We start from the raw sequence: 23,256 nt of genomic DNA, 5'->3' as shown, positions 1-23,256 counted from the left end.
TCGTGTATGTAAATATATAATGTTTGTCAGGTGGTGATAAAATCCATGATGAATAATAAAGTAGGGTGAAAGCGATGGAGAGTAGCAGAGGATTTGAGTTGCTCTTTTATTTTATTTATTTTTTAAAGTTTATTTATTTATTTTGAGAGGGAGATGGACAGCAAGCAGGGGAGGAACAGAGGGAGGGGGAGACAGAGAATCCCAAGCAGGCTCCGCACTGTCAGCACAGAGCCCCATGCAGGGCTCAGACTCACGAACTGTGAGATCATGACCTGAGCCGAAACCAAGAGTCGGACGCTTAACCGACGGAGCCACCCAGGTGCCCCGAATTTTTCTTTTAGACAGCATAGTCAGGGAGGGCTTCTCTGAGGAGGTGGCATTTGAGCTGAGACCTAAAGGGAAACGCACCCTAGGAATACTTGGAGGAAGAGCATTCCAGGCACAGGCAACACCGAGTGCAAAGACCCTGAAGTGAGAACAAGCTCGGTGAGTATTCAAAGAACTGAACGATTGATTCATCATTCCTTAGAAATATGAGCTTCACTAGGTGGGAATTTTGTTCTGTCCCTTTCACCGCTGCCTCCCGACCCTGGAACAGGGCCTGGCATACAGGTGGCATGCAGTAGATGTTTGTTGAATCCACGCTTTTGTTGCCTTGGTCCTTTATTCTTTCCTCAGTGGTGCGCTCTGCATTTATGCCAGGCCATGGGAGTTGTGGACAGACAAGCAGAGACACGGAGAAAGCACTTCCTGGAGGAGTCCCGAGAGCCAGGGAGGAAGCAAGAGCTGGTGGCAGCGCTCCAGGGCCTTGTGGGGGCGGTGGGAACAACGGCTCCCCTGCAGAGGTGAGCAAGTGTGAGAAAGCAAGGGTTCAAGCCACCTGGCCTCTGCTCCACAGAGAGGAGGGGGTGCCAGGCATTGGGGGCCCATGTTCACCCTGTGGGATGCTTCCCACGTCCTGTTTTCTTGCCTCTCACAAAGAGGATGTTTAATTTTTTGCAAAGAAACTTGCTTCCTCCAGCAGGGCCCGGGGGAATTGGGGGACAGGATCCAGGCTCTGAACTCCCCAGGCTTTTCCCGAAGTAGGGTGTCGGCCTGCAGCTCCCACCCGGCACCCCACTGAGTGTAAAGGTGTCCTCCCCTCAGCCTCCTGAAGAGGTCAAGGAGCTGGGAGCTGCCAGGCCAGTTCTGTACCGGAGGGCATCTAACCGGGGGAGGGAAAGACGGGGGTGGTCCAGGTGCAGGGGACTAGACAGACTCAAAAAAGCCTTGCTGCCCCGGGGCTGCTTTGAGGGACGGAAGAGTCTCTCAGTGGGGAGCCTGCCTGAAAGGGGAGATTAGAATCCTAAATGCAGCCCAGTAGGGGGTTGCATTCACAGGCGGAGAAGAATTCATTAATTCCTTTCACAAATATGTTATTGAGCAATTACTGTGTGTCAGGCATTGTTCTCAGCGCTTTACCTGTGTTAATTCACTCGGGTTTTCCCAGGGGCCCTAAGAGTTAGGTGTTACTATGCCGCGGGGGGAAGCTGAGACAGAGAGGTTTCAGAATATGCTCCAGGCCACACAGCTAGTAAGTGGCAGAGCGGGGAAAGCTCTTGGTGTTAACTGCTTTGCTCTGTGGCTCCCTCCCCTGAAGGCTGCTGAGCAGTGACCTGTTTTAATGAAAAGCAGGGATCTGCTTATAAGAACCGACAGGAACGCAAGCCGACTTTTAATAGACTCGATAGGAATCCCAAACGTCACACAAGGGTCTGCTTTACTGAACCAACAAAAGCCTTAAATGACCCCGAGAAAGGACCTTACTTCAGTGAATTAACAAAGCATTCTTATCCCTGGCACAGTCTCAAGGCCTTGGTCAAGCTTAAAGACATCTGTTCCTTCTAAAGCAAGCTGCCCTCCCTCCGCAGCCAGATTTCCCTTTCCCTTTGTTTTCCCTCCTACCAGCATATGTTGAACACTTGCCATTTTCAGTGCCTTGAAGCTTAGCTAAGCTATAGGGTGCGGAGCTGGGTGCAGGTTTGTCCCTCCCGGAGAAGAGTTCACTTGGCAGAAATAAAAATAAGAATGATGATAATATGGCACTTGATAAGTGGCATTTATTGAGCACCTGCTGTGTGCCTGGCGGCCCTGCACTGGGCAATGTTGGAGGGCCAGGGAATGATCAGGGCAGGACACTGCTGCTGGGAGGTGGTGGATGGGGGTATCTGTTTGTTGTCCAAGGTATACTAGCTTTTTTGGGCAGGACGCTTCAGACTTCTCTTGAAATCTAGACATCTGCCTAGCCTCCACCCCCCCCCCCAACCCCACCCGCCACACATACCATAGCCATGTAGGCCAAGGCCTCTGCCAACAGGTGTCTCTTTCCCTGGCCAGCCTCTAGCACAGATGTGTAATGGCTCTAGGGGGAGGAGGACCATGAGAGGAGAGAGACATCAGAATAGGCCGGGATAGACAAGGGGAGACTCTGTGGTGTGTGTGTGTGTGTGTGTGTGTGTGTGTGTGTGTGGGTGTGTGGGTGTGTATTTGAATACCCTCAATGTATCTCATCTGCCTGTACATGTTCTCAGCCACAAACACACGTATGTGAGCTCCACTTGTGTCTTCCTATGCAACTTGCCTGGGTGTATCTTGTGACCATGGCTGCCTGTCCAACTCCTGTGTTCCCTTTATGGCAACTGGGTGTGTCACTATGGCAACGGTGGTCTGTTTGCGCAGTTCGTCTCTATGGGGTCGTGTGTATGTTCCTTGGGTGTTTACGTGTCTCCTTCGTAATGCTGATGGGCGCTGAGTGTGTTTGTCTTGCCCGTAGGCGTGTGTCTCCTGTGTCTGTGTGCCTTTCTTCTCTGCCACCCTGTTTGTGTCTGTCTGTGGTGAGCTAGTGTAGGTGTGTGTGTTTCTTTTGGTTCTGCTGTTTGTGTACTCTCTGGTTCCTTTGTTTCCTCTTCATGCAGTTTGAGATGTATTTTCTGGATTTCCCCCTTTGTAATGACAGTAAGTGTACTCTCTGCCTCCCTGCTTTCCCTGTTTGTGCACCCCTATATGTGTCTCTTCTGATTTGATTTGTGAGACACTGGGCCCACGCATGATGTTGTCGGCTGTAGGAAATCATATTTGTGTGCTCTGTGTGCAGCTGTGAGTCTGTGTGCGATTTGCCTGTCGGCTCCCTAGGGTATGGCTGTTGAGTCCCTGGGTGATGATGTCCATGAGTCTAGAGGGGCTGTAAATCAGCCCGAGCCCATCGCGTGTCAGTCTGTGTTCTCTGGACACGACGCTGAGGCTGGGGGTGATGATACCTGGAATAGTGAGTCGTTTGGTGTGGCTGTTGAGTATGTGACTGTACTCTCAATGTGACCTGGGCTCTCGATGCGCAGTCTGTGAGTGTTCTTATGTCAGCCCATATTCTCTGTGTGTGGCTGTGAGTCTGAGTGCAAGTTTGTGCTTCTGTGGGTGATGGGTGAGGCAGCCTCTACCTCTGAGCCCCTGGATGGGGTTGTGACCCCTGAGTGTTCTCTCCTGCTGCGGGGGAAGTAACCGCCCCATCCCTCACCCTCCTCCGACTGCGGGTAGGGTGGGGGCATCTAGGCTAGCTTTGAAGCCCCAGCCAGCCCCTGGCCTTTCCGGGAATTCTGTGCTCCCTGTGGGGGATGGGCAGGAGGGTGAAGAGGCCCAGACAGAGGCCTCTTGTCCACCAGGGCCTCAAGCAGCCCAGTGGAGTTGGGCCCGGACCCCAAGTCCGATCCTCCTGACTCTGTGCAGGAGACACATGCTTTGCCTGGGACAGACATGCCTGTCACATGCTTGGATGAGAGTGAACAGACAGACCCACATAGAAGGCAGACAGACAGACAGACAGTGGGGCTCCTCAGTTAGGGTGTGGACAATCCCCACCCAATGCCTGGGCTGGGGTCCAGCACTTTTTTTTGCCTAAGCTAGGCTCTCTCTCTGAGGTCAGCCCATAGTGGCCTGGCTGTGTCTTCCTGCACCTGTCGCACTGCTGCTCCCAGGTCTGTCCATCTACCCTGTCTGTCCCTCTGCCTGAATCTGACTCTCCCTCTGCCTGTCGTCATCTGTCCCTCTAGGTGTCTCCCTACCTCAACCACTCCCTCTTTCCCCTTGTCTCTCTCTGCTGGTGTGTCTGTTCCCAGCCTCTGGGGATGTGTCTGGCTGTGTCCACCTGTCTGTCTGCCAGTTGCGTCTCCTGTTTATTACTGGGCCTGACTGCCTGTAGCCTTCCTCCAGATGCTTCTGAGGAGGCCTCCCCCCCTCCCCTGTCTGCTTCTGAGTCTGTCTGCACCTCTCTTTTTTTCCCCCATGGCTGCCCCTCTGCCTATCGACCACTCCTCAACATGGCTGTCTTTCTGCCCTCTCTGTTGTCTGTCCTTGTATTGTGTCGCCTGCCCGCCTTTCTCTATTTGTGATCGTTTCCCTTACGATGTCTGTCTCTCCTCTCTGCATCCTCCGTGTGTCTGATCCCTGAGTCAGTTGCCTCTGCCTGCGTGTCCTTCTAAGTGTGGATCTACCCCCTCAATCTTTCTGTCCACCTCCCCCTACCCAAGGCCCCCACACACCTCGGTCTCTCTCCACGTGGGTGCAGGTGAAGGAGGGCGCCCTCCTCCCCCACCCCCTGTCCTCAGCCGAGAGCCAGATGGAGGGAAACTGAATTAAAATTAAAAGTTCTTCCTAGAAAAAAAAAATAATCCGCGGGCCAGATGCGGCGCGGGCTGCGCTGATTAGCCACCTAGCAAGCGCGGAGGAGCTGATTGGCCACGGGGCGGGGCGGGGGCAGGGTCCGCTGAAGGGGAGCCTTGCCGGGGCCGTGGGGTCCCAGAGCCCTAGTGAGTTACGGTGGCTTCAGGAGCTGAGAGGAGCAGGGAGGTGAGGAGGGGATACTGGCCGGGTTGGGGCTCCGGAGACCCCGAGGCATGAGTGGGGATCCTGGGAGAGGTTCTCTGGGGGAACCTCCGGGGAGGGGGGTTCCCCTGGAGACATTTTTAGCCCTAGTGGAGAATTGAATGGTACCTAGCTCCCAGGAAGTGAATTCAGAAGTGATTGAGAGTCTCCAGAGAGTGCTCGCGACTGAGGATGGGACTCCTTGAGAGCCCTCCCCTTCCCAGTTAGGGGATTAGGGGCTTGGGGAGGGGGTTTCTCAGAGGCACTTTTAGCAATGATGGGGACCTTGAATGGGAGTTTCTGAGATACTGCACTCCCAGGAAGTGAGCTCTGGGCGCCCGCGCGCCCGCCCGCGTGCCCGCGCGCGCGCGCGCGCGCGGGGTGAGGGGGTATCTTCAGAGACACTCCATCCAGAAGACAGGGGCCCCTCCTGGAGCACCTCCACCCCAGGAAACACATCAGGCCTTGGGATGGAGCTTTTGATGCAGGTTTCTGAGATAGCTCATCGTCAGGAGGGGGAGATTAGGGCTCAGAGCAGGTTCCTGAGACACCCCAAGACCAAGAAGGATCTTAAGTCTGGAAGTGTCTCTAAAGTTATTTCTGCCAGAAGAACGAGTGTTTAGGACTTGACAGGGGTCTGAGAAAAATACTAATCTAATCCCTAAAAGGGGGATTAAGTGGGGGTCCCTGGGTCACTTCTATCCCTGGAAGGAGGCTCTGATTGGAGAATTGTCTTTGGCCTCTAGTGAGGATATTCAGAGTTGTGGCGGAGGGCAGTTTGCAGCATGGGGTGGGGGTGGGGGGTTAAGGTCACCAAGTTGGCCCCCCACCTCCAGCTCCTGCAACAGCTTGCATCAGCTCTGGGCTCAGGCTCGGGGCCCAGGCCGGGAGGGGGGGGTAGGGGGCGTTAGGAGGGGTGGGGCAGCTGGGCCGACACGTGTCCCTGTAAGGAGTAAGAGGCTTGGCCAAGCGGTGAGGGTGGAGGGAAGGGGGGGCCGGGGGAGGTGGCAAGGAAAGAGACAGTAAGAGAGACAGAGTGAGTGTGGGTTCTGGAAGGACAGGCTATCCCAGCTCCAAATGGCCATCTCGTCTGCTGTGGGGTTGGTCTTTCTCTCTCTCTCTCTCTCTTTCTCTCTCAGTCTCTGCCCCTCTCCCCCTCTATTTGTCTCTCGCTGCCCTCTTTTTCTGCCTGTCTGAGTAACTGTTGGCATCCCTCCCCCTCCAATTCCCTTCTCTGCCTCCCATCTCTTTCTGTCGTCCTCTCACTGTTGTCTTCGAGTCTCTCCATTTATCTCTCAGTCTCTCTCATCCCTCTGTTCCTGTTCCCCTTGCCTCACCTCTGTTTCTGTTTCTCCATCTGTCTCTGTCTGACCCCCTACCCTATTCATCTAGCTCTCCCTACTTTGTAGCCCCCCCATCTCTGATCCCCACCCCCATTTCTCTGCCCACAGGATGGAACTTCAGGACCCAAAGATGAACGGAGCCCTCCCTGCGGATGCTCTGGGGTGAGTCGGGGGCCCAGGGGGACAAAGGTTAGAGGTCAGGATTACCCTCTCACCAGCCCCAATTTCCCTGCCTTCTCCAGCTACAGGCAGGAACACGAGGGCTTCCTGCCCAGCCATCCTCCTGCTCCTGGGAGGAAGCCAATCGAGTTCATGGATGTGAGTGACCTCATAGGATCTGTCCTGGCTGCACCTTGCCCAGCTCATCTCTTCCCCTACTGTTCCCTCTTCCCAGGGGTTCCCTGCCTGGCTATTTCCTGTCCCCAGCCACTCCGGTCCCCCAGCCACTCTCCTCCCTCGCTGTTTTGCCTCTGGTGGCTGCTCCGCCCTCCTCCCCTGTTCCTCTCCATTTCCAGCTGCTCCCCTCCAAAGTTCCTCCTAGTTCTTCCTTCCTAGCTCTTGCTTCCCCAGCTTCTCCCTGGCTTCCACTTTTTTTCCTTCCTAGTTTCCGTCCTATAGTCCTTTCTGGGCTTCTCCCCGCCCTGGTCACTTCTCCCCTAGTCTTTCCTGGGCCCCAGTGCTGGTCCCGTTACCTGATCTCCTTCCCCATGTGTGCCCGGCCTGGCCCTTACCTGCAGTTCGAAGGGAAGACATCGTTTGGAATGTCCGTGTTCAATCTCAGCAACGCCATCATGGGCAGTGGCATCCTGGGACTGGCCTATGCCATGGCTCACACAGGGGTCCTCTTCTTCTTGTGAGTCTTGGGCGGCCGGGGTGGCCTGGGCCAGGGGGCAGGGGTGCTGTGTGGGACATGCAGGAGGCCTGGGGGCCAAGTCTGAGCTGTGCCATCTGCCACAGGGCCCTGCTGCTATGCATTGCGTTTCTATCTTCATATTCCATCCATCTCCTGCTGACCTGTGCCGGTGTTGTAGGTAAGGCCAGAGATCAATGCAGATCTTGGACCCCAGACTCTGGATCTACCCCTCTGACCTGAGACCCTAGACCTCAGCCCAAACCCTAGATTCTGAAAGTACCACATGGATCCCAGATCCTGGACCCAGGACCCCAGACCCCATACTTAACTCCCTGGACTCCAGACCTCAAACCGCACCTTGGCCTTCAGAACTTATCTGGGCTCCCAGATCTCCTCTTCTCAATCCTCACCCCTCACCCTCAGTCTGGCGTCAAGCCTCATTCCTCAGACCCTCCCCACACCCAGATTACTCCACCTCTCACCTCCACTCCTCAGTCTCCAGCTCCCCCTAATTGTGGAAGCCAGCTTCACAACCCAAGAATCCCACGACCCACTACCCACATTTGGTCCCCAACCTTTTCTCTGGTCACAGATTCCCACCTCCCAGGCTCCACTGCAAGCCCAGCCCAAGTTAACTGCTTAACCCTCATCTCCAGCTTCCATCAATCAGATCCAATTACCCCAAGCCCCAGTTCCTCAGCTCCCTGACCCTCAACTGCTCCCTTCCACCCCCCACCCAGTTCCTTACCCCTTGCCTAGCCTCCTGGACTCACAGCGCATTCCTTCCTGTCTCCCTACCCCAGGCATCCGAGCCTATGAGCAGCTGGGACAGAGGGCGCTGGGGCCTGCAGGGAAAGTAGTGGTGGCTGCGGTGATCTGTCTGCACAATGTTGGGGGTGAGGACTCTGGGAGGTAGGGGATCAGCTTGGGGGAAGAGGGTGAGGTGGGGTGGGCTTCCTCAGGCTGGGCTGGGAGGATGAGGGGAATCCTTCTGCTTATACCTCCCCCCACCTGCACCAGCCATGTCCAGTTACCTGTTCATCATCAAATCCGAACTCCCTCTGGTTATCGGCACCTTCTTGGACATGGACCCTGAGGGGTGAGTGAGAAACACCCCTTAGCTCTGGCCTGCAGGCCACTGACTCTACCTGTGCGGTCTGGCTGCCATCTTCAACTCTGTGCTCAGTTGACTCCTAGGTGTTCAGAGATTGTTGGGCTGGACAGTCTGGTCAGACTGTGATTCTTAACATATTATGATGCCGACAGAAAGTGTGACCGTTGATCTGACTATACAGCAGACCACGCGTTGATTTTTGTGACTTGTTCTGGCTGATTCTGTCGGGTAGCCGACTCCGTATGTCCAGTACACTCTGATACTGACCAGGCGACTGTACATATCGAGTAGACCTAAACTCTGTGGATTTGGTTCTGGACTGCTGTACTGGCAGATTCTGTGGCCAGCTGTATGACAACTGACTACAGCTGTGTTCTGAATGCTGTGATCCCAACCATGTGTGTTTGACATTTGCTTACTCTGACTTTCCCTGTCCAGCAGATTCTGTTTGATTCAGGGTCCATCAGGCTGGCGGAAATCTGTCTAGCTCGAAGTGCACGGTCACTAACTGCAACCGTGTGTGTGCAGCGAACTGTGGTGCCAACTACGTATATGTGATTTGCTCCAACTGTATGTTCCAGTAGAATCCCACCTGTGTGTTTAATTTGGCAACCATTTTTTTCTGGCAAATTCTCTCTGGCTGAGTGTGTGTGATCCTCTACTCTGACTATATGTCCTCTGTACTATGGTTCCAGCCGTGTGTGTTTGACTGATGTTCTGCGTATGCGTCTAGTTGACTGTATGTTTGATTTTGGATCCATCTGCTAGCTAAATCTGTTCAGTTGTTTGTATATAATGGCTGACTCTGTGTATCCTGTTAGATCTTTGGTTTCATTCTGAAGCCATTTAGGTATCTGATAATCTGTGTGACTAGGTGTGTCTAATTATTATAATTATCTCCCACTGTATATGTATGGCCAATGGTGCTTTGTTGGTTTATTTCTGTGTAACTGTGTGTATGAGATAGTGTGTGAATGCCTGGAACATAGCAGGCAATTAATAAAATTCCTTTGAACAAATGAGCAGTTTTTCAGCTGATTTTGTGTAACTGTCTTACCTGGGTACCTCCCTCCAATATCTGTACAGTTTCCACTCTTTTTTTGAACTTGGTTCCAACACTATAGCCAGCTGGCTGATTTTGTCTCTAGTTCGGTCTTTGGCTATATGGCCAAGTTGGCCTGGCTACTTTTAGATATTCGACAAACCTTGACCTGTTCAAAAAACCACATGTGTGTGTTCCTGACTTCTTGTCTGACTTTGCATCATTGCCTGACTACCAGATAATCAGACTGTTGTTCTGCCTGTCAGACACACCAGGGTCATGACTCACTCTGTGTCTGGTACTCTGTGTTGGACTGTGTGAGTCTCACTGATTTGGGGCATTTTCTGCCCATCTGGTTGTATGTCTGCTGGCGAGTCTGATGGCACAGTTTTGTCCAGCTGTGCGTGTGTTCTTTCTTAACTGTGTCCCTTTGACAGTGTCTGACTGACAGTCTGATAATCAGTCTGGTTGCTTCTGTCAATCCTATTGTGCCATTTGTCACTGTGACCACCTGAATGGCTTCTCACAGCTGAGACGTCAGCTCACCTCCCCTGACTGCAGGTAGAAATCTGTGTGTCCGGCTGTCGTTTATGACTGTCTGCCTGACAGTTTTCTTTGGCAGGCAGCTAGTCACTGTGTTTGCCTGTCTCCCTAGGGGCTGGTTCTTGAAGGGAAACCTCCTCATCATCATTGTCAGTGTGTTAATCATCCTGCCACTGGCCCTCATGAGACACTTGGGTAAGAGGCTTCCTGTGTTGTTCATTGGATAGTGGAGTCAGAAAAAGGGAGCCAGATTGAGAAAATCCCCATTTTCAAGGGCTATGGAATACCAGGGGTGAGCTTATTTGATGCGGGTTTTAACAGATAAATAGGAGTTTGCTGTGGAGAGGAGGCTGGTTCAGGAAGAAGTAAAAGCTTGTGCAACATGTGGCCTAACTGGGGTGAGGTAGCCTTGAAGGCCAAACTGGGGCTTGATATTTGCTGTAGGGAGTCCCTGGATTTCTGAGGCTCTCTATATTACCTCTTGCAGGCTACCTGGGATATACCAGTGGTCTCTCTTTGACCTGTATGCTGTTTTTTCTCATCTCGGTGAGTCTGAAAGAGAAGAACATGAAAAAGTGAAGCAAGAGTTTGGAACATTGGGTCATAGCCTTCCCCATGACCTCGCTTCCCCACCCTCCCCCAGGTCATCTATAAGAAGTTCCAGCTTGGCTGTCCTGTAGGTCTCAATGAGACGGAAGTGGAGAGCAAGAACCCTACGGCCCTTCCCATCCAGGGACTCAACAGAAGCTGTGAGGCCCATATGTTCACAGTTGACTCACAGGTGGGTGTGCAGGCATGTGTTTGGAGCTTGCACCACACTTAGGCCCTCTGGTCCCGTCACATGGTCCACTCTGTTCACAGTGGAGCTGGGCATCAGATATTGGGGGGCTTCCATGTGTCTTATATGGAGTGCAATGGTGGGGTCAGGCGGATGAGGAGGGGATATAACCCTGTAGGCTCTAACCTCATGTATTTGGGCCATTCCCCTAGATGTTCTACACGGTGCCCATTATGGCTTTTGCCTTCGTCTGTCACCCTGAGGTGCTGCCCATCTACACAGAGCTCTGCCGGTGAGTGGGCAGGCAAGTGGGCATATGTGATGGGCCAGCAACTGGTAGGAGAGTCATAATGTCCGACAGCCCCTCAAGTGGTCCTTGTACTGTAGCTTGATGGTGGCTAGTTGGTGCCGGTGGTGGGGGGCTGTTGAAGTGGCCTTGGGGAATGCAGGGCGGTGACTTTTTACTGATTAGGGCTTAAATATTCTACTTTTAACATCCTGTACAAGTGTGAATGGACAGAGTGGGGAGGCAGGAATGATCAGAAGGAGGGTGTAGCATACGTGGATGGGGATGAGGAGATGGGGATGGGGAGATAGAATGGGGGATGGGTGAACAAAAGAGGGAGCAGGGATTATATGGTAGGGGGATGTGTGGATGATCAGATGGGGGCACAGCATGGATGGTCAGATGTGAGGGAAAGGCAGAGATGGGCAGACAGAGGAGATGGACAAAGATGGTCATATGGGGTGAGATGGCTGGACAGAGGGAGGCGTGGCTAATCACACAGGGGAGGTAGAGATGGGCATCCCAGCATGTACCAGCTGAATGTCAGCTCAGGAACAAGGGGACTCTGGAGAGTGCAGGCTACTTTGGAAGCGCCTGTACCAAGTCCAGGGGTCTGGGCATGACAGTTCCATAACCTCTATGACTCAGGCCCTCCAAGCACAGAATGCAGGCTGTGGCCAACGTGTCCATTGGGGCCATGTTCTGCATGTATGGGCTTACTGCGACCTTTGGATACCTCACCTTTTACAGTGAGTGGGGCTGGGGCCAGGGTTGGGTGGGGGCTGGAGTGGGGAGTGGGCAGACTGCTGGGGCAGGAACCTGAGTGCTTTTCCTCCGTGCCCTGGACCCATCAGTTTCCAAACAGAGGGTGCACATCACACATGTAGATTTTGTTGTGTGTGTGTGTGTGTGTGTGTGTGTGTGTGTATGAGTTTGTGTTTCTGGGACACTGGTCCTAGTGCTCCCACTACATCCTGCATCCCATGTCCCATGTCCCACATCCCAGATAGCGTGGAGGCGGAGATGCTGCACATGTACAGCCAGCAGGACCTGCTCATCCTTTGTGTGCGCCTGGCAGTGCTGCTCGCCGTGACTCTCACTGTGCCAGTTGTGCTGTTCCCTGTGCGTGGGGTTGAGGGTGGGCCCATGGAGTGGAGGGATGTGGATGGATGTAGAAGGCATAGGCATGGATGTCTGACTGGGGGGTGGAGATAGGAGTGGATTTATGGATGGAGGAGGCAGGGATGGACAGATAGGGAAGGCAAAGTTGGCAGATGGACAGAGAACGCAAAAATAGATGGTCAGACAGATGGGGGATAGATGTCAGGGCAGAGAGAATGAGAGGGAGAGGGGTAGTCAGTTGGAGGGAGGGGGCACAGATGTCTGGCCAGACAGAAGAGGGAGGCAGGAATACTCAGACAGGGTAGAGGCATAGAGATGGACACTCAGAATGAAGAAACAGGGATGGACAGAAAAAGAGTGGAGGCAGAAGTAGTGAGGTATAAGGGGGGCCAAGGCTCTCAGATGGGGAGGTGGGATGACTAGACAGAGGAGGGAGGCTGAGGTAGTCAGATGGCAAAAGAGAGGCAGGGATCTAAGACAGAATGGAAGGACAAGAGGGTGGTCAGACAGGGAGGCAGAGATTTCAGATAGTGGGTAGAAGCATCAATGGGTGATCAGACAGAAGGAAGACACATGGATCATCAGAAGGGCGGCGGGATACTCATTCAGAAGGTGGAGGCACCGATGGGTGGTCAGACGAGGGGGACATGTAGATAGTCGGAGGGGGAATCAGGCATCTCACACAGGGTGGAGGCACGATGGGTGCTCAGATGGAGGGTGGAGTTAAAGTCAGATGACCGCATGGAGTGGGGAGGCAGCACGTGGGCCCTGACTGGTGTCCTGCCCTACTCTGACCACAGATCCGCCGGGCCCTGCAGCAGCTGTTCTTCCCAAGCAGAGACTTCAGCTGGCCACGACACGTGGCCATAGCCCTGATCCTGCTTGTCTTGGTCAATGTTCTTGTCATTTGTGTGCCAACCATCCGGGATATCTTTGGGGTTATTGGTTAGTACCCCTAACCCCAATCCCAGACCCCACCTAATACGGGCCTGGTACCCCAAACTTACATTGGCTTCTGTCCCTCCTGCTTGTCCTTCAGGGTCCACTTCAGCCCCTAGCCTCATCTTCATCCTTCCTAGCATCTTCTACCTCCGCATTGTACCAACTGAGGTGGAGCCCCTCTACTCCTGGCCTAAGATCCAGGTGAGCATTCCAGGAGAGGGTTGGGGGAAGAGGGAGAATTCTGAGCAGAGAGCACTCCTGGATGGCCAGAGATAAAAAGAACATTTTCAAGAGGTGGCTGGGGGGAAGGGAGCAGGTGGTCTGGAAGAATGAAGGAGATTGTCTTAGAAAGCGGCTGAGCAGACAGAGTACCAGCAGGGTCTGCAAAGACAGAGGGAGCATTCTACAGACAACAGAAGGAGTACTATTTGAAGAGGGTCAGGAGCACTTTCAAGGAGGATATAGGAGAGTACTCTCTGAAGTGTTCTAGAAGGATGAAAGAAGAATTCTTAGGAAGGGGCTGGTTTTGAGGAAGGGGAGGGAGCAGGAGGGTCTGGAATGCATGGGGCACTCTGGAGGGGATGGAGGGCTAGAGGGACATTCTCAGGAGGAGCTCCTGTGTGGAGACCCAACCAACTGCATCTTGTCTCCCTCTCATCCACAGGCTCTGTGTTTTGGTCTCCTGGGGGTCCTCTTCATGGCAATCAGTCTAGGCTTTATGTTTGCCAACTGGGCCACAGGCCAGAGCCCTGTGTCTGGACACTGACCATGCCCTGCTCCTCCCTGGGCCCCCGTGCGCATGCTCCTGTGCACGTGGAGGAAGATGGGGCCTCTCTCCTGGGTCCCTCCTGCCTGTTGTGTGGAGGTGGCTGGTTCCCATTATCATGGCTGTTGGAGGTAGGGGGCTGCAGAGGTTGCAGAGTGGTCCACTTCCCTCCTCCCCGGGGATGCTGAGCTTGGATCATGGCCCTAAGCCCAACACCATGGGAGGAGGAGGAGACCAGGTCTTTGGGGAATCCCTGCCCAGCCCAGTCCTTTCTGCCTCTCTTGGCAGAAGCTGTTTGTCAGGATCACCCTCGAGCTAAAGGGGAAGAATAAAGATGCTGCATTGCAACTCTGGTCTCAGCCTTCTCATCTCTTTCTAAGTCTTCTTGGGGGAGTCTGCCTAGGTTCAGACAGGGGTAAACTAAGGCCCTGAGAGTAGGACTGAACTGGCTCTCAAGTATTCACTCACTTCTCTGCTCCTTCAGTAACTTGCTACTCAACTCATTGTTCCATTCACTTCCTCACTCAAGAAACCTCTTGAGAGCCTACTGGGTGCCAGGCACTGTTCTAGGTGCTGGGGTTGAATCAAGCAGACAATAATCCCTATAGTTGGTGTTCTAGCAAAAGAGTAGGCAAACTATGACCTACAGGCCAAATTCAGCAGCCTGCTGACTCTTTTTGTATGGCCTGAGCCAAGAATAGTTTGCACATTTCTAAGTACTTGAAAAAAAAATAAGAAGAGGAATAATTTGTGACACCTGAAAAGTATGAAATTTAAATTTCAGTGTCTGCAAATCTTTTATTGGAACACAATAATGCTTGCTCACTTACATATTGTTTATGGTTATTTATTGCTACAACAGCAGGGCTGACGAGTTGCAACAGAGACCACATGGCCCACAAAGCCTAAGCTATTTATTATCTGGCCCTTTTCAGAAAAAAAAAATTGCTGATCCCTGATCTAGCAGAAGAGAGGAAAAGAGATTAATTATTTCTGATAAAGATGAGCACTATGAGGGACTCCTGGCTGGCTCCGTCAGTGGAGCATGCGACTCTTGATCTCAGGGTTGTTAGTTCAAGCCTCACGTGAGGTGTAGAGATTACTTAAAAATAAAATCTTAGAGGGGAGCCTGGGTGGCTCAGTCAGTTAAGCGTCCAACTCTTGGTTTCTGCTCAGGTCATGATCTCACAGTTTCGTGGTTTCAAGCCCCATGTCAGGCTCTGTGCTGGGAGTGCAGAGCCTGCTTGGGATTCTCTCTCCCTCTCTCTCTATCCCTCCCCCTCTCAGGCTGTCTCTGGCTCTCTCCAAATAAATAAATAAGCTTAAAAAAAGATGCACACTGTGAGGAAAATAAGTGATGTGAGTGTGGTGTGCAGGGGGCAGTGAGGGGGTAGTCAGGGAGGCCTCACTGTCGAGCAGACAAGGAGCTGAGTCAGTCCTAGATTGGCAAGAAGGAGTGAGTCCCATGCTTATTTAGACAAAGTGTTCTTGGCTGAGGCCCCAGCAAGTGCAAAGGCCCTGAGGTAGAAACAAGCATGGCAGGTCCAACAGGAGCCAGCATGGCCATCTTGCTCTCCCACTGGCAATGTGTATGAGTGCCAATTTCACCACAGCCTTGCCAACATCCTGAGTCATGAGACATGGATTTTTTGCCAACCTACTAGGTGAAAATGGTATTGCTGTTAAAATTCGCATGTGTTTCTTTATGAGAGAAGTTTCTGGATGTTTAAGAGACTTTTTGTTTATCTTCCCAGATAATTTTTAATGCATGTGCAAGCCACCACAGATAATAATCTTTCTCCTCTGTATATTTAGAAATAGGGCAGTTGACTGTAGTTGAATATGGTATCCTTCTTATTTCACTCTTCATTCCTTACTGCCACTAGGCTCAACACTAGAGCTCAACAAGCTGGCTTTTTTAAAAAGATTATTTATTATTTTTTAAAAAAGTTCATTCACTGATTTTGAGAGAGAAAGAAAATGCGAGTCAGGAAGGGGCAGAGAGGAAGAGAGAGAGAATCCCAAGCAGGCTCCGCACTGTCAGCATGGAGCCTGGCACGGGACTCGAACCCACAAACTGCGAGATCATGACCTGAGCTTCTATCTGCTGTTTCTCAAAATGATCAGCTCAAAGCCATCCTTATGCCAAAGAGGCATATTTTGGGGTGGCATATTCTGGTCTCCTACAATATGCGACAAATTAAAAGTAATTATCCCTAATATGTAAACAAGCTTTTGCAGATCAATAAGAGAAACTGGAGTAGCTCAATGAAAAAAAAATGTGTTCATGCAATGGCATTACTTCACATTACAGCACAAAGGATTAAGAAGTAGATAGTATGAAAGAAATAAAGGAAATGGAGGATAGGCCCCAGAAGTTTCAACATTCATCAAATAGGAGCTTCAGACACAGAAAATAGACAGTGGGGAGAAGGCAATACTTGAAGAAATAATGTTCTAGAATTTTCTGAGCTGAAAAAAGACAATCATCAAACTGAAAAGAGCCACTAAATTCTAAGCATGATTTACACGCATGCACACACACACACACACACACACACACACACACCATAGAAATAAAATTTCTAGGTTAAAAATAAAATCCTAAAGGATAACAAAATCCTGAAAGGTCCCAGCAAGAAAAGAGAGAAGAAAGAATACAGTGGAGGAGTTCTTCAAAGAGCTGATGAAAAATAACTTTGAACCTATATTTCAAAAAACCTGTATCTAGACAAGATAATCCAGATGAGAGCAAAAATATTTCAGAAAATTCATCACACACCTACCCCTTCTTAAAGGATTATTAGGGTATGTGATCCAGCAGAAGAAAACTGGATTAAGGAGCCAGAAGGGGGTTCTAGTAAGCAATGGTGAGGGGAAAAATAGTAACATTCATTGAAAAGTCTAAATAAGTTTTGATTGTAAATTTTATTTTTTTTTAATTTTTTTTCAACGTTTATTTATTTTTGGGACAGAGAGAGACAGAGCATGAACGGGGGAGGGGCAGAGAGAGAGGGAGACTCAGAATCGGAAACAGACTCCAGGCTCCAAGCCATCAGCCCAGAGCCCGACGCGGGGCTCGAACTCACGGACCGCGAGATTGTGACCTGGCTGAAGTCGGATGCTTAACCGACTGCGCCACCCAGGCGCCCCTTGATTGTAAATTTTAAAGATCACCATCTTGAACTAAAATTCCAGGTAATATAAACATGGGAGATGAGGGGAGGAAGAGGAAAGAAAAGAGAGTTCTTATGTTGTTTAAGGGATGACTGTAGATGCAAATTAATGGTAGAATTGTAGAACAGTTGCTTTTTAAAGTGTAAACTCTGGAGTCAAACTGCACATGGTCAAATTCTGGCTTCTCAATTTACTGGCAGTGTGACCTTGTGTAAGTCACATAATCTTTCTGTGCCTCAGTCTACTCAAGAGTAAACTGGGGATAGTTATTGAACTCACTGGATGGTTATGATGATTACGTGAGTTAATATATGTAAAGCACTTAGAATAGCCCCTGTCACATGGTAATTGGTATATCTATTTCAGCTATTGTTGTTGTTGTCTTAAGTAATGACTTCAAATGTCTGCTAAAATATAAGGCAGGGTACCTGGGTGACTCAGTCAGTTGAGTGTCCGGCTCTTGATTTTGGCTCGGGTCATGATCTCATAGTGTGTGGGATCAAGCCCTGCGTCGGGCTCTGTGCTGACAGCATGGAGCCTGGTTGGGATTCTCTCTCTCCCTCTCTCTCTGCCCCTCCCCCCTCAAAATAAACAAACTCATAAATAAGTAAGTAAGTAAGCAAATAAATAAAATGTAAATGTAGCTATAGATGAAGATGTTGAACAAGCAATAGCAGATACCACAGAAGAGGTAAGGAGCTGGTCAGGTTTCAGAATACTTCCCAGTCACAAAACTCTTGATGGTTTGGTCCCCAGATGGGGATGCGATGGCCCAGAGTGGGAAAAGGTCAGAGGTCATCGATGGAGGATAAGCTGAGGTGGAGCTCTCTAACTGTGTCCTTTTGTCTCCTTATATTTTTTGGAAGGCTCATTACCCGTCCTGTAAGCACCACAAAGCAAAAAAGTGGCAGGGCTGGCCCAGTGCCAGTCTGAGGAGGCATGGTTACATCGGGGCAGAGTGGGTTTGGAAAGCTCATAGAAAATGTGCAGTCAGGCTAGCCAGTATATAGGCAGGCATTCTTCCCTTCACCCTCTGGGCTAGGAAACTACAACAAATAACACCCCCCCCCCCCACCGAAGCCCCTCTACATCCTCACTTGGTGCAGAAGTCCTGGAAGTTTCTTTGGGGAGTCACAGGCTGGGGAGGGAAAAGAAGGATTAGCTGAGCCCAGAGGACAACTCTAGAAGTTCTCTACCCTGACATACCAACCTCCAAACCCTCAAACCCACAAGGAATGTCCAGGCTACATATCTTCCCAGAAGGTTATATAGAACTTTTACCTGAACCCGGGTTCACCTTTTGGTAGGTGTCTAGCTAAAAGACAAAACTAAGCCAAAGAATAAGAAAAGGAAGGGTTTTACTTGCAACAGGTATAGGAGAACACCAGAGATATTTCCCAAAGCAGTGTCTCCTCCAACAACTAAAGCCAGGTTAATTTTTTTAAGCTTATTTATTTATTTTGAGAATGGGGGAGGGGCAGAGAGAGAGAGAGAGAGAGAGAGAAAGAAAGAGAGACAGAGACAGAGAATCCCAACCAGGCTCCATGCTGTCAGCACAGAGCCCAATGCAGGGCTCAAACTCACGAACCCTTGAGATCATGACCTGAGCCAAAATCAAGAGTTGGATGCTCAACTGACTGAGCCACCCAGGTGCCCCTAAAACCAGGTTAGTTTTAAGCTAAGAGTGCATACATATTTATGAAGGGGCTTGCACAATAGGGAATTACAGCACGGAACTGGGGCAAAAGTCATTTTAAGGTGACTGAGTCCAGGTCAAAGTCACAAGGGCCAGCAAGGGCCAGCATCATCAGTTCTCTGGCTCCAGATCATCCAGTCTCTGAGTGCTTAAAGGGGTTTAGATCCTGCAAAGATAACTCAGCATGCATCTGGTCAGTCTTCACTTTTGAGTGGGATTAGACTATCTCCTGGCCTGATAGTGACTGTTTGTTATATTCTTTTACAAGTCGACTGGGGGCCTAAAATAACTTTTCTTATGTCAAGAAAGCTGTGTCTGTTTTTCTTTTTCTGGGGACCCCAGCTCTTTCTGCTTACAGAACTATTAGGAATACCAGATATTAATTTCTCAAATAAATAATTCAGTGGGGTAGGTTGGATATTAAAACAGATGCATTTGAAAAGGCAAGAAACATGATGAGGAATGGATAGAGATGGAGTAAATGAAAGAAATGCTAATTAATATGGAGGATAGATGTATACATGTCAAGACCCATCTAATAGTAGCCTCGTAAGGACAGAATGCTTAAATTAAAAAAATGAGTGAGAATATCTCAGACTTAGATGACTTCAGATTTAAAGGGATCATAGTATGCTGAACAGAATAGATAAAGACATGCACATATATACACTCCCCTAGACACAGTAAAATTCCAGATTATGAAAGATAACAAAAATTATTTTCATTTTATTTTATTAAAGAGTTTATTTGTAAGTCATCTCTACACCCAGCGTGGGGCTCAAACTCACAACCCCGAGATCAAGAGTCACATGCTCCACCGACTGAGCCGGTCAGGTGCCCCCCAAAAATGATTTTTAAAACATCTACAGAGAAATAGAAGTTTACTTACAAAGCAAAAGTAATTTAACTGACATCAGATTTCTCAAATACCATACCAGATGCAAGCAGACTAGGGTGTAATAACTCCAAAGTGTTGAAAGAAAGGAACTTTTATATAAGGTGGAATAGAGACAGTTTCAGGCATACAGATTGTCAGAAGTTTAAAGACAGAGAGAAAGTCCAAGCAATAAAGGCAACCACACAGCAGTAAAATGAATGTGCGAGGAAGGATAATTTTTGCACAATACTAAGCAAGAATCTGCTTTAACCTGGTATGGCATAAAGGTTTCCCTTCCATCACCAAGGGTGAGTATTATATTGAACTTTTATTTTTTATTTTATTTTTTTCACTTTCAATATACTAGCTAAATACATTTATTGAACTTTGAAAAAAATTTTTATTAGTTTCCTTTTATTATTTTTGAGAGGCAGAGAGAGAGAGACAGAGAGACAGAGAGACAGAGCGCGAGTGGAGGAGGGGCAGAGAGAGAGGGAGACACAGAATCCCGAGCAGGCTCCAGGCTCTGAGCTATCAGTGCAGAGCCCGATGCGGGGCCCGAACTCATGGACTGTGAGATCATGACCTGAGCTGAGGTCGGAAGCTCAACTGACTGAGCCACCCAGGCACCCCCATTTATTGAACTTTTAAATTCATTCTATTGTAATTATGATGGTTGCTTTCCTTTGCCTCTTACTATGGGTTTACTGAATATTTTGGTGGCTACAAACTCCCCGAGAAAGGCAGAAATGGCAATGGAGATATTTTAAATATCTCCATTTAATAGTGTTGGGGCGCCTGGGTGGCTCAGTCGGTTAAATGTTGGACTTCGGCTCAGGTCATGATCTCACAGCTCGTGGGTTCAAGCCCTGCATCGGGCTGTGTGCTAACAGTGAGGAGCCTGCTTGGTTCTCTCTCTCTCTCTCTCTCTCTCTGCCCCTCCCAGACTTGTGTGCTTTCTCTCTCTCTCAAAATAAATCAATACATTTTAAAAAATAAAAATGGTAGTGTCACTGTAAAAGAATAACCAAAGAGGAACATTGTTAGGGTAAATAAACACAAAACTGAATTTTCCCTGTTGCCAAAAAAGGGAAAGAGACTTCCCCTCCTTCACTTTTCTTCAAGCATTTCCTTGAGAAACCTAGGATTTTGAATCTTTCTCTGCCTCTTTGATATGTCTGTACATCTTTTTAAGAGCTAAATAAGCCTGTTGCCAGCCTATAACCCAGGAATGCCTTTCTTAATAAGAGCATTGGAGCCATATCTTTGAAATGTGGTTGTCAAAGAAGATAAGCATCCCATTTACCTGTCACCTGGGAGTTTCACCTACGTGCTTGGCTCCAAGCTGTAAGCACCTGCTTATCATAGAGATAGTGGATAAAGGCAATTAGCTAGCACAGATGGCTAGTACAACTACCAGGTGAACTTAGGACTTGCCTGGGAGTACTTAGCGCTCACCCTTGGATGCTGCTCTAAAGCCAGGCCAGTGAGCTGCACGCCTGGGCTTTTTGGCTCCTCCCATCACTTCTGATTGTATGAAATGCTGGGTCTCAGAAGTGTGTAATCTGGCTTCCCAAACGTCTGTCAAAGGGGTCAGGTGGTGCAATCTGGAAATGTGGGGAGTTCATGCCTGTGGGGTGCATTTTGACCAACAAGAAAAGGATCCGGGAGTGAGCTGGGAAGATCAAGTCTCTCCTTCCTCCCTCTCTTCATGCAAAGTTCTGAGCTGCATTTCTTTGTATAATCTGCCTGGAGACATCCTATATGCCCAAAGTCTGTTTCTTTGGGAATCTGGCCTTAAACAATGGTCATTTGAACTTGTGAAGGCCATGTTAAGTGTTGATTGTGGAGAACCCAAGTCTGAGCAGAGTAAAATTGTCCAAAAGAGAAAAAGGGCAAATATGAGGATTCGGGATAGATGGAGGTGATGTATGCTGGCTGGGGCCAAGGACCCAGAGGGGATCCCACAGGACCAGCCAAGAGGGTCCTTGGCTTCACACAAGAATAGAAATGGAGAACTGAAGAGGAAGTGATGGCAGAGTTTATTGATTAGTAGAAGTGATAGAGTACAGTAGAATGGAGACTAGAAAGGAAAAGAGAGAGTCTCATTTTTGCTTGGGGTCTGCAGTTTTTTTTTTAAGGAAGAGATTTTATTTTATTTTAAAAGTAAGCTCTACCCACAACGTGGGGCTCAAACTCACGACCCCAAGGCCAAGAGTTGGCATGCTTTACCGACTGAGTCTGCCAGGTGCCCCTGGGGTCTGAGGTTTTTATTGAGGATGGAGATCTGGTGTACGTTGTCCTCTCAGGCATCCAGGAACTAGTCAAAACAAGGATGAATGCGGGGCCCCTGGGTGGCTCAGTCGGCTGAGTGTCCAACTCTGGCTCAGGTCACGATCTTGCAGTTCATGAGTTGGAGCCCCACAGCGGGCTCACTGCTGTCAGCCCAGGGTCTGCTTCAAATCCTCTGTCTCTCTCTGTCCCTTCCCCGCTTGTGCTCTTTCTCTCTCTCAAAATAAAATAAAATAAAATACCAAAAAAACCCAGGGATAAGTGCTCAGGTGTCCTCCATAAGTCACTTATGCCCTGGGGGCACAGGCCTGGAGTCAGTGGTCTGGAAAGGTACTGTACTGGAAGACTCCAAAGAAATCATTAACTCCATGACCTTTACAAGGAGTACATACACCATTTTCTATAAGGTGTGTGTAAGGAGGGGGGTATAGGTCCTAGCAAGAACAGAGGCAGGAATAAAGCAGTATATTATGGGGCCCCTTCAGTTTCCCTGTCTTAGAAGGAATAGAAGAATGGAAAGAGGACTTTAGATGCCTCTATTTTGACCTCGAGCTTTCTAGTTGGGTTCTTTCCTGTTTGTCTCTTAGCTCAGGTGGAAGACCCCAGGGCAAAAGCATCCCCTGATGGGAACTGCAAGTACACTCCCCAAGCAATAGGGACTGCCCTGAGCCAGCAAGACCCCATGTGACTGACCCCAAGACAACGATCAGTTTGACCTTCATTGCCCACCTGCACTTACCCACTCGCCTTTACCCCACATTTTCCTTATATAACTTGGAACTTTCTGGCATTTTGGAGTCAGTCTTTGAGACACTAGTCTGCTGTCTTCCCGGTGTTGGCTTCATTGAAATAATTTCCATTCTTGTTCCACTACCACTCGTTTCTCAGGCATTGGGTTTTGTCAGTGGTGAGTGGCCGAACCTGGTCTGTTTAGGATGCCTGGAGCCAGGTACTCTTGTACCACAATACCCCAGCTACAGAAACAGTAGAATAGCTTAAAGGCAAGTTTTAAAAAGTTAATGTTAATATATTTTTGAGACAGATAGAGACAGAATGCAAACTGGGCAGGGGCAGAGGGAGGGGGAGACACAGAATCTGAAGCAGGCTCCAGGCTCCACAGAGCCTGATGTGGGGCTCGAACCCACAAACTGTGAGATCATGACGTGAGCCGAAGTTGGGCACTTAACTGACTGAGCCATCCAGGCACCCTTTAAGGGTGATTTTTTTGGGGGTAGGGAAGGCAGTTTAGGTGATTTTTGCAATGAATTTCTCAGCTCTGTAAAATATATACTTCCTTCACCTCCACTAGTCTCCTCTATGAAATCTTCAATAAATTGTCCTTTTATAATGATATTGCCTTGTGAAGTGAATTTTCCTTTGGGGAATAAAACACATTGAGTCCTGTGCTAGCATTGGTGCAAGAGAGACTGCAGAGCAGAGCCTGGGGAAGGAGCAGATCTCAGAGGACCTAAGCCTGCCATGTGAAGAAGCCCAGGCTGGCCTGTTTGAGGATTAGACCACAGGAAGCAAAA

At 49.6% G+C, this 23,256-nt stretch overlaps 1 protein-coding gene across 4 annotated transcripts; it reads left to right on the top strand.

Annotated features, from left to right (window-relative positions):
- The first annotated feature begins 4,794 nt into the window (after window positions 1-4,794).
- On the top strand, window positions 4,795-14,030 carry SLC38A5 (solute carrier family 38 member 5). Of its 4 annotated transcripts, none has more exons than XM_047844935.1 (16): window positions 4,795-4,878; window positions 6,345-6,398; window positions 6,479-6,554; window positions 6,974-7,089; window positions 7,194-7,267; window positions 7,893-7,985; window positions 8,110-8,188; window positions 9,901-9,983; window positions 10,276-10,334; window positions 10,432-10,569; window positions 10,779-10,858; window positions 11,501-11,601; window positions 11,859-11,974; window positions 12,775-12,919; window positions 13,014-13,117; window positions 13,581-14,030. In XM_047844935.1, exons 2-16 carry the CDS (start codon window positions 6,346-6,348, stop codon window positions 13,680-13,682), a joined length of 1,419 nt encoding a protein of 472 aa, XP_047700891.1. In that variant the 5' UTR covers window positions 4,795-4,878; window position 6,345; the 3' UTR covers window positions 13,683-14,030. The 4 variants fall into 4 exon arrangements, with proteins under 4 accessions (XP_047700891.1, XP_047700893.1, XP_047700894.1 ...); XM_047844936.1 differs by lacking the exon at window positions 4,795-4,878 and adding an exon at window positions 5,293-5,381; XM_047844937.1 differs by lacking the exon at window positions 12,775-12,919.
- The last annotated feature ends 9,226 nt before the right edge of the window (window positions 14,031-23,256 follow it).

This window comes from Prionailurus viverrinus, chromosome X, assembly GCF_022837055.1.
Source record: "Prionailurus viverrinus isolate Anna chromosome X, UM_Priviv_1.0, whole genome shotgun sequence".
Lineage (NCBI taxonomy): Eukaryota > Metazoa > Chordata > Mammalia > Carnivora > Felidae > Prionailurus > Prionailurus viverrinus.
This window is presented reverse-complemented; position numbering and strand designations above follow the sequence as displayed.

Excerpts from the sequence above, each read along its gene's own strand:
- SLC38A5 (XM_047844935.1), top strand. The coding sequence starts at position 6,346 with ATGGAACTTCAGGACCCAAAGATGAACGGAGCCCTCCCTGCGGATGCT. Across the intron at positions 10,859-11,500 it reads ATCTACACAGAGCTCTGCCG|GCCCTCCAAGCACAGAATGC; the intron begins GTGAGTGGGCAG and ends TCTATGACTCAG. Across the intron at positions 11,975-12,774 it reads TGCCAGTTGTGCTGTTCCCT|ATCCGCCGGGCCCTGCAGCA; the intron begins GTGCGTGGGGTT and ends CTCTGACCACAG.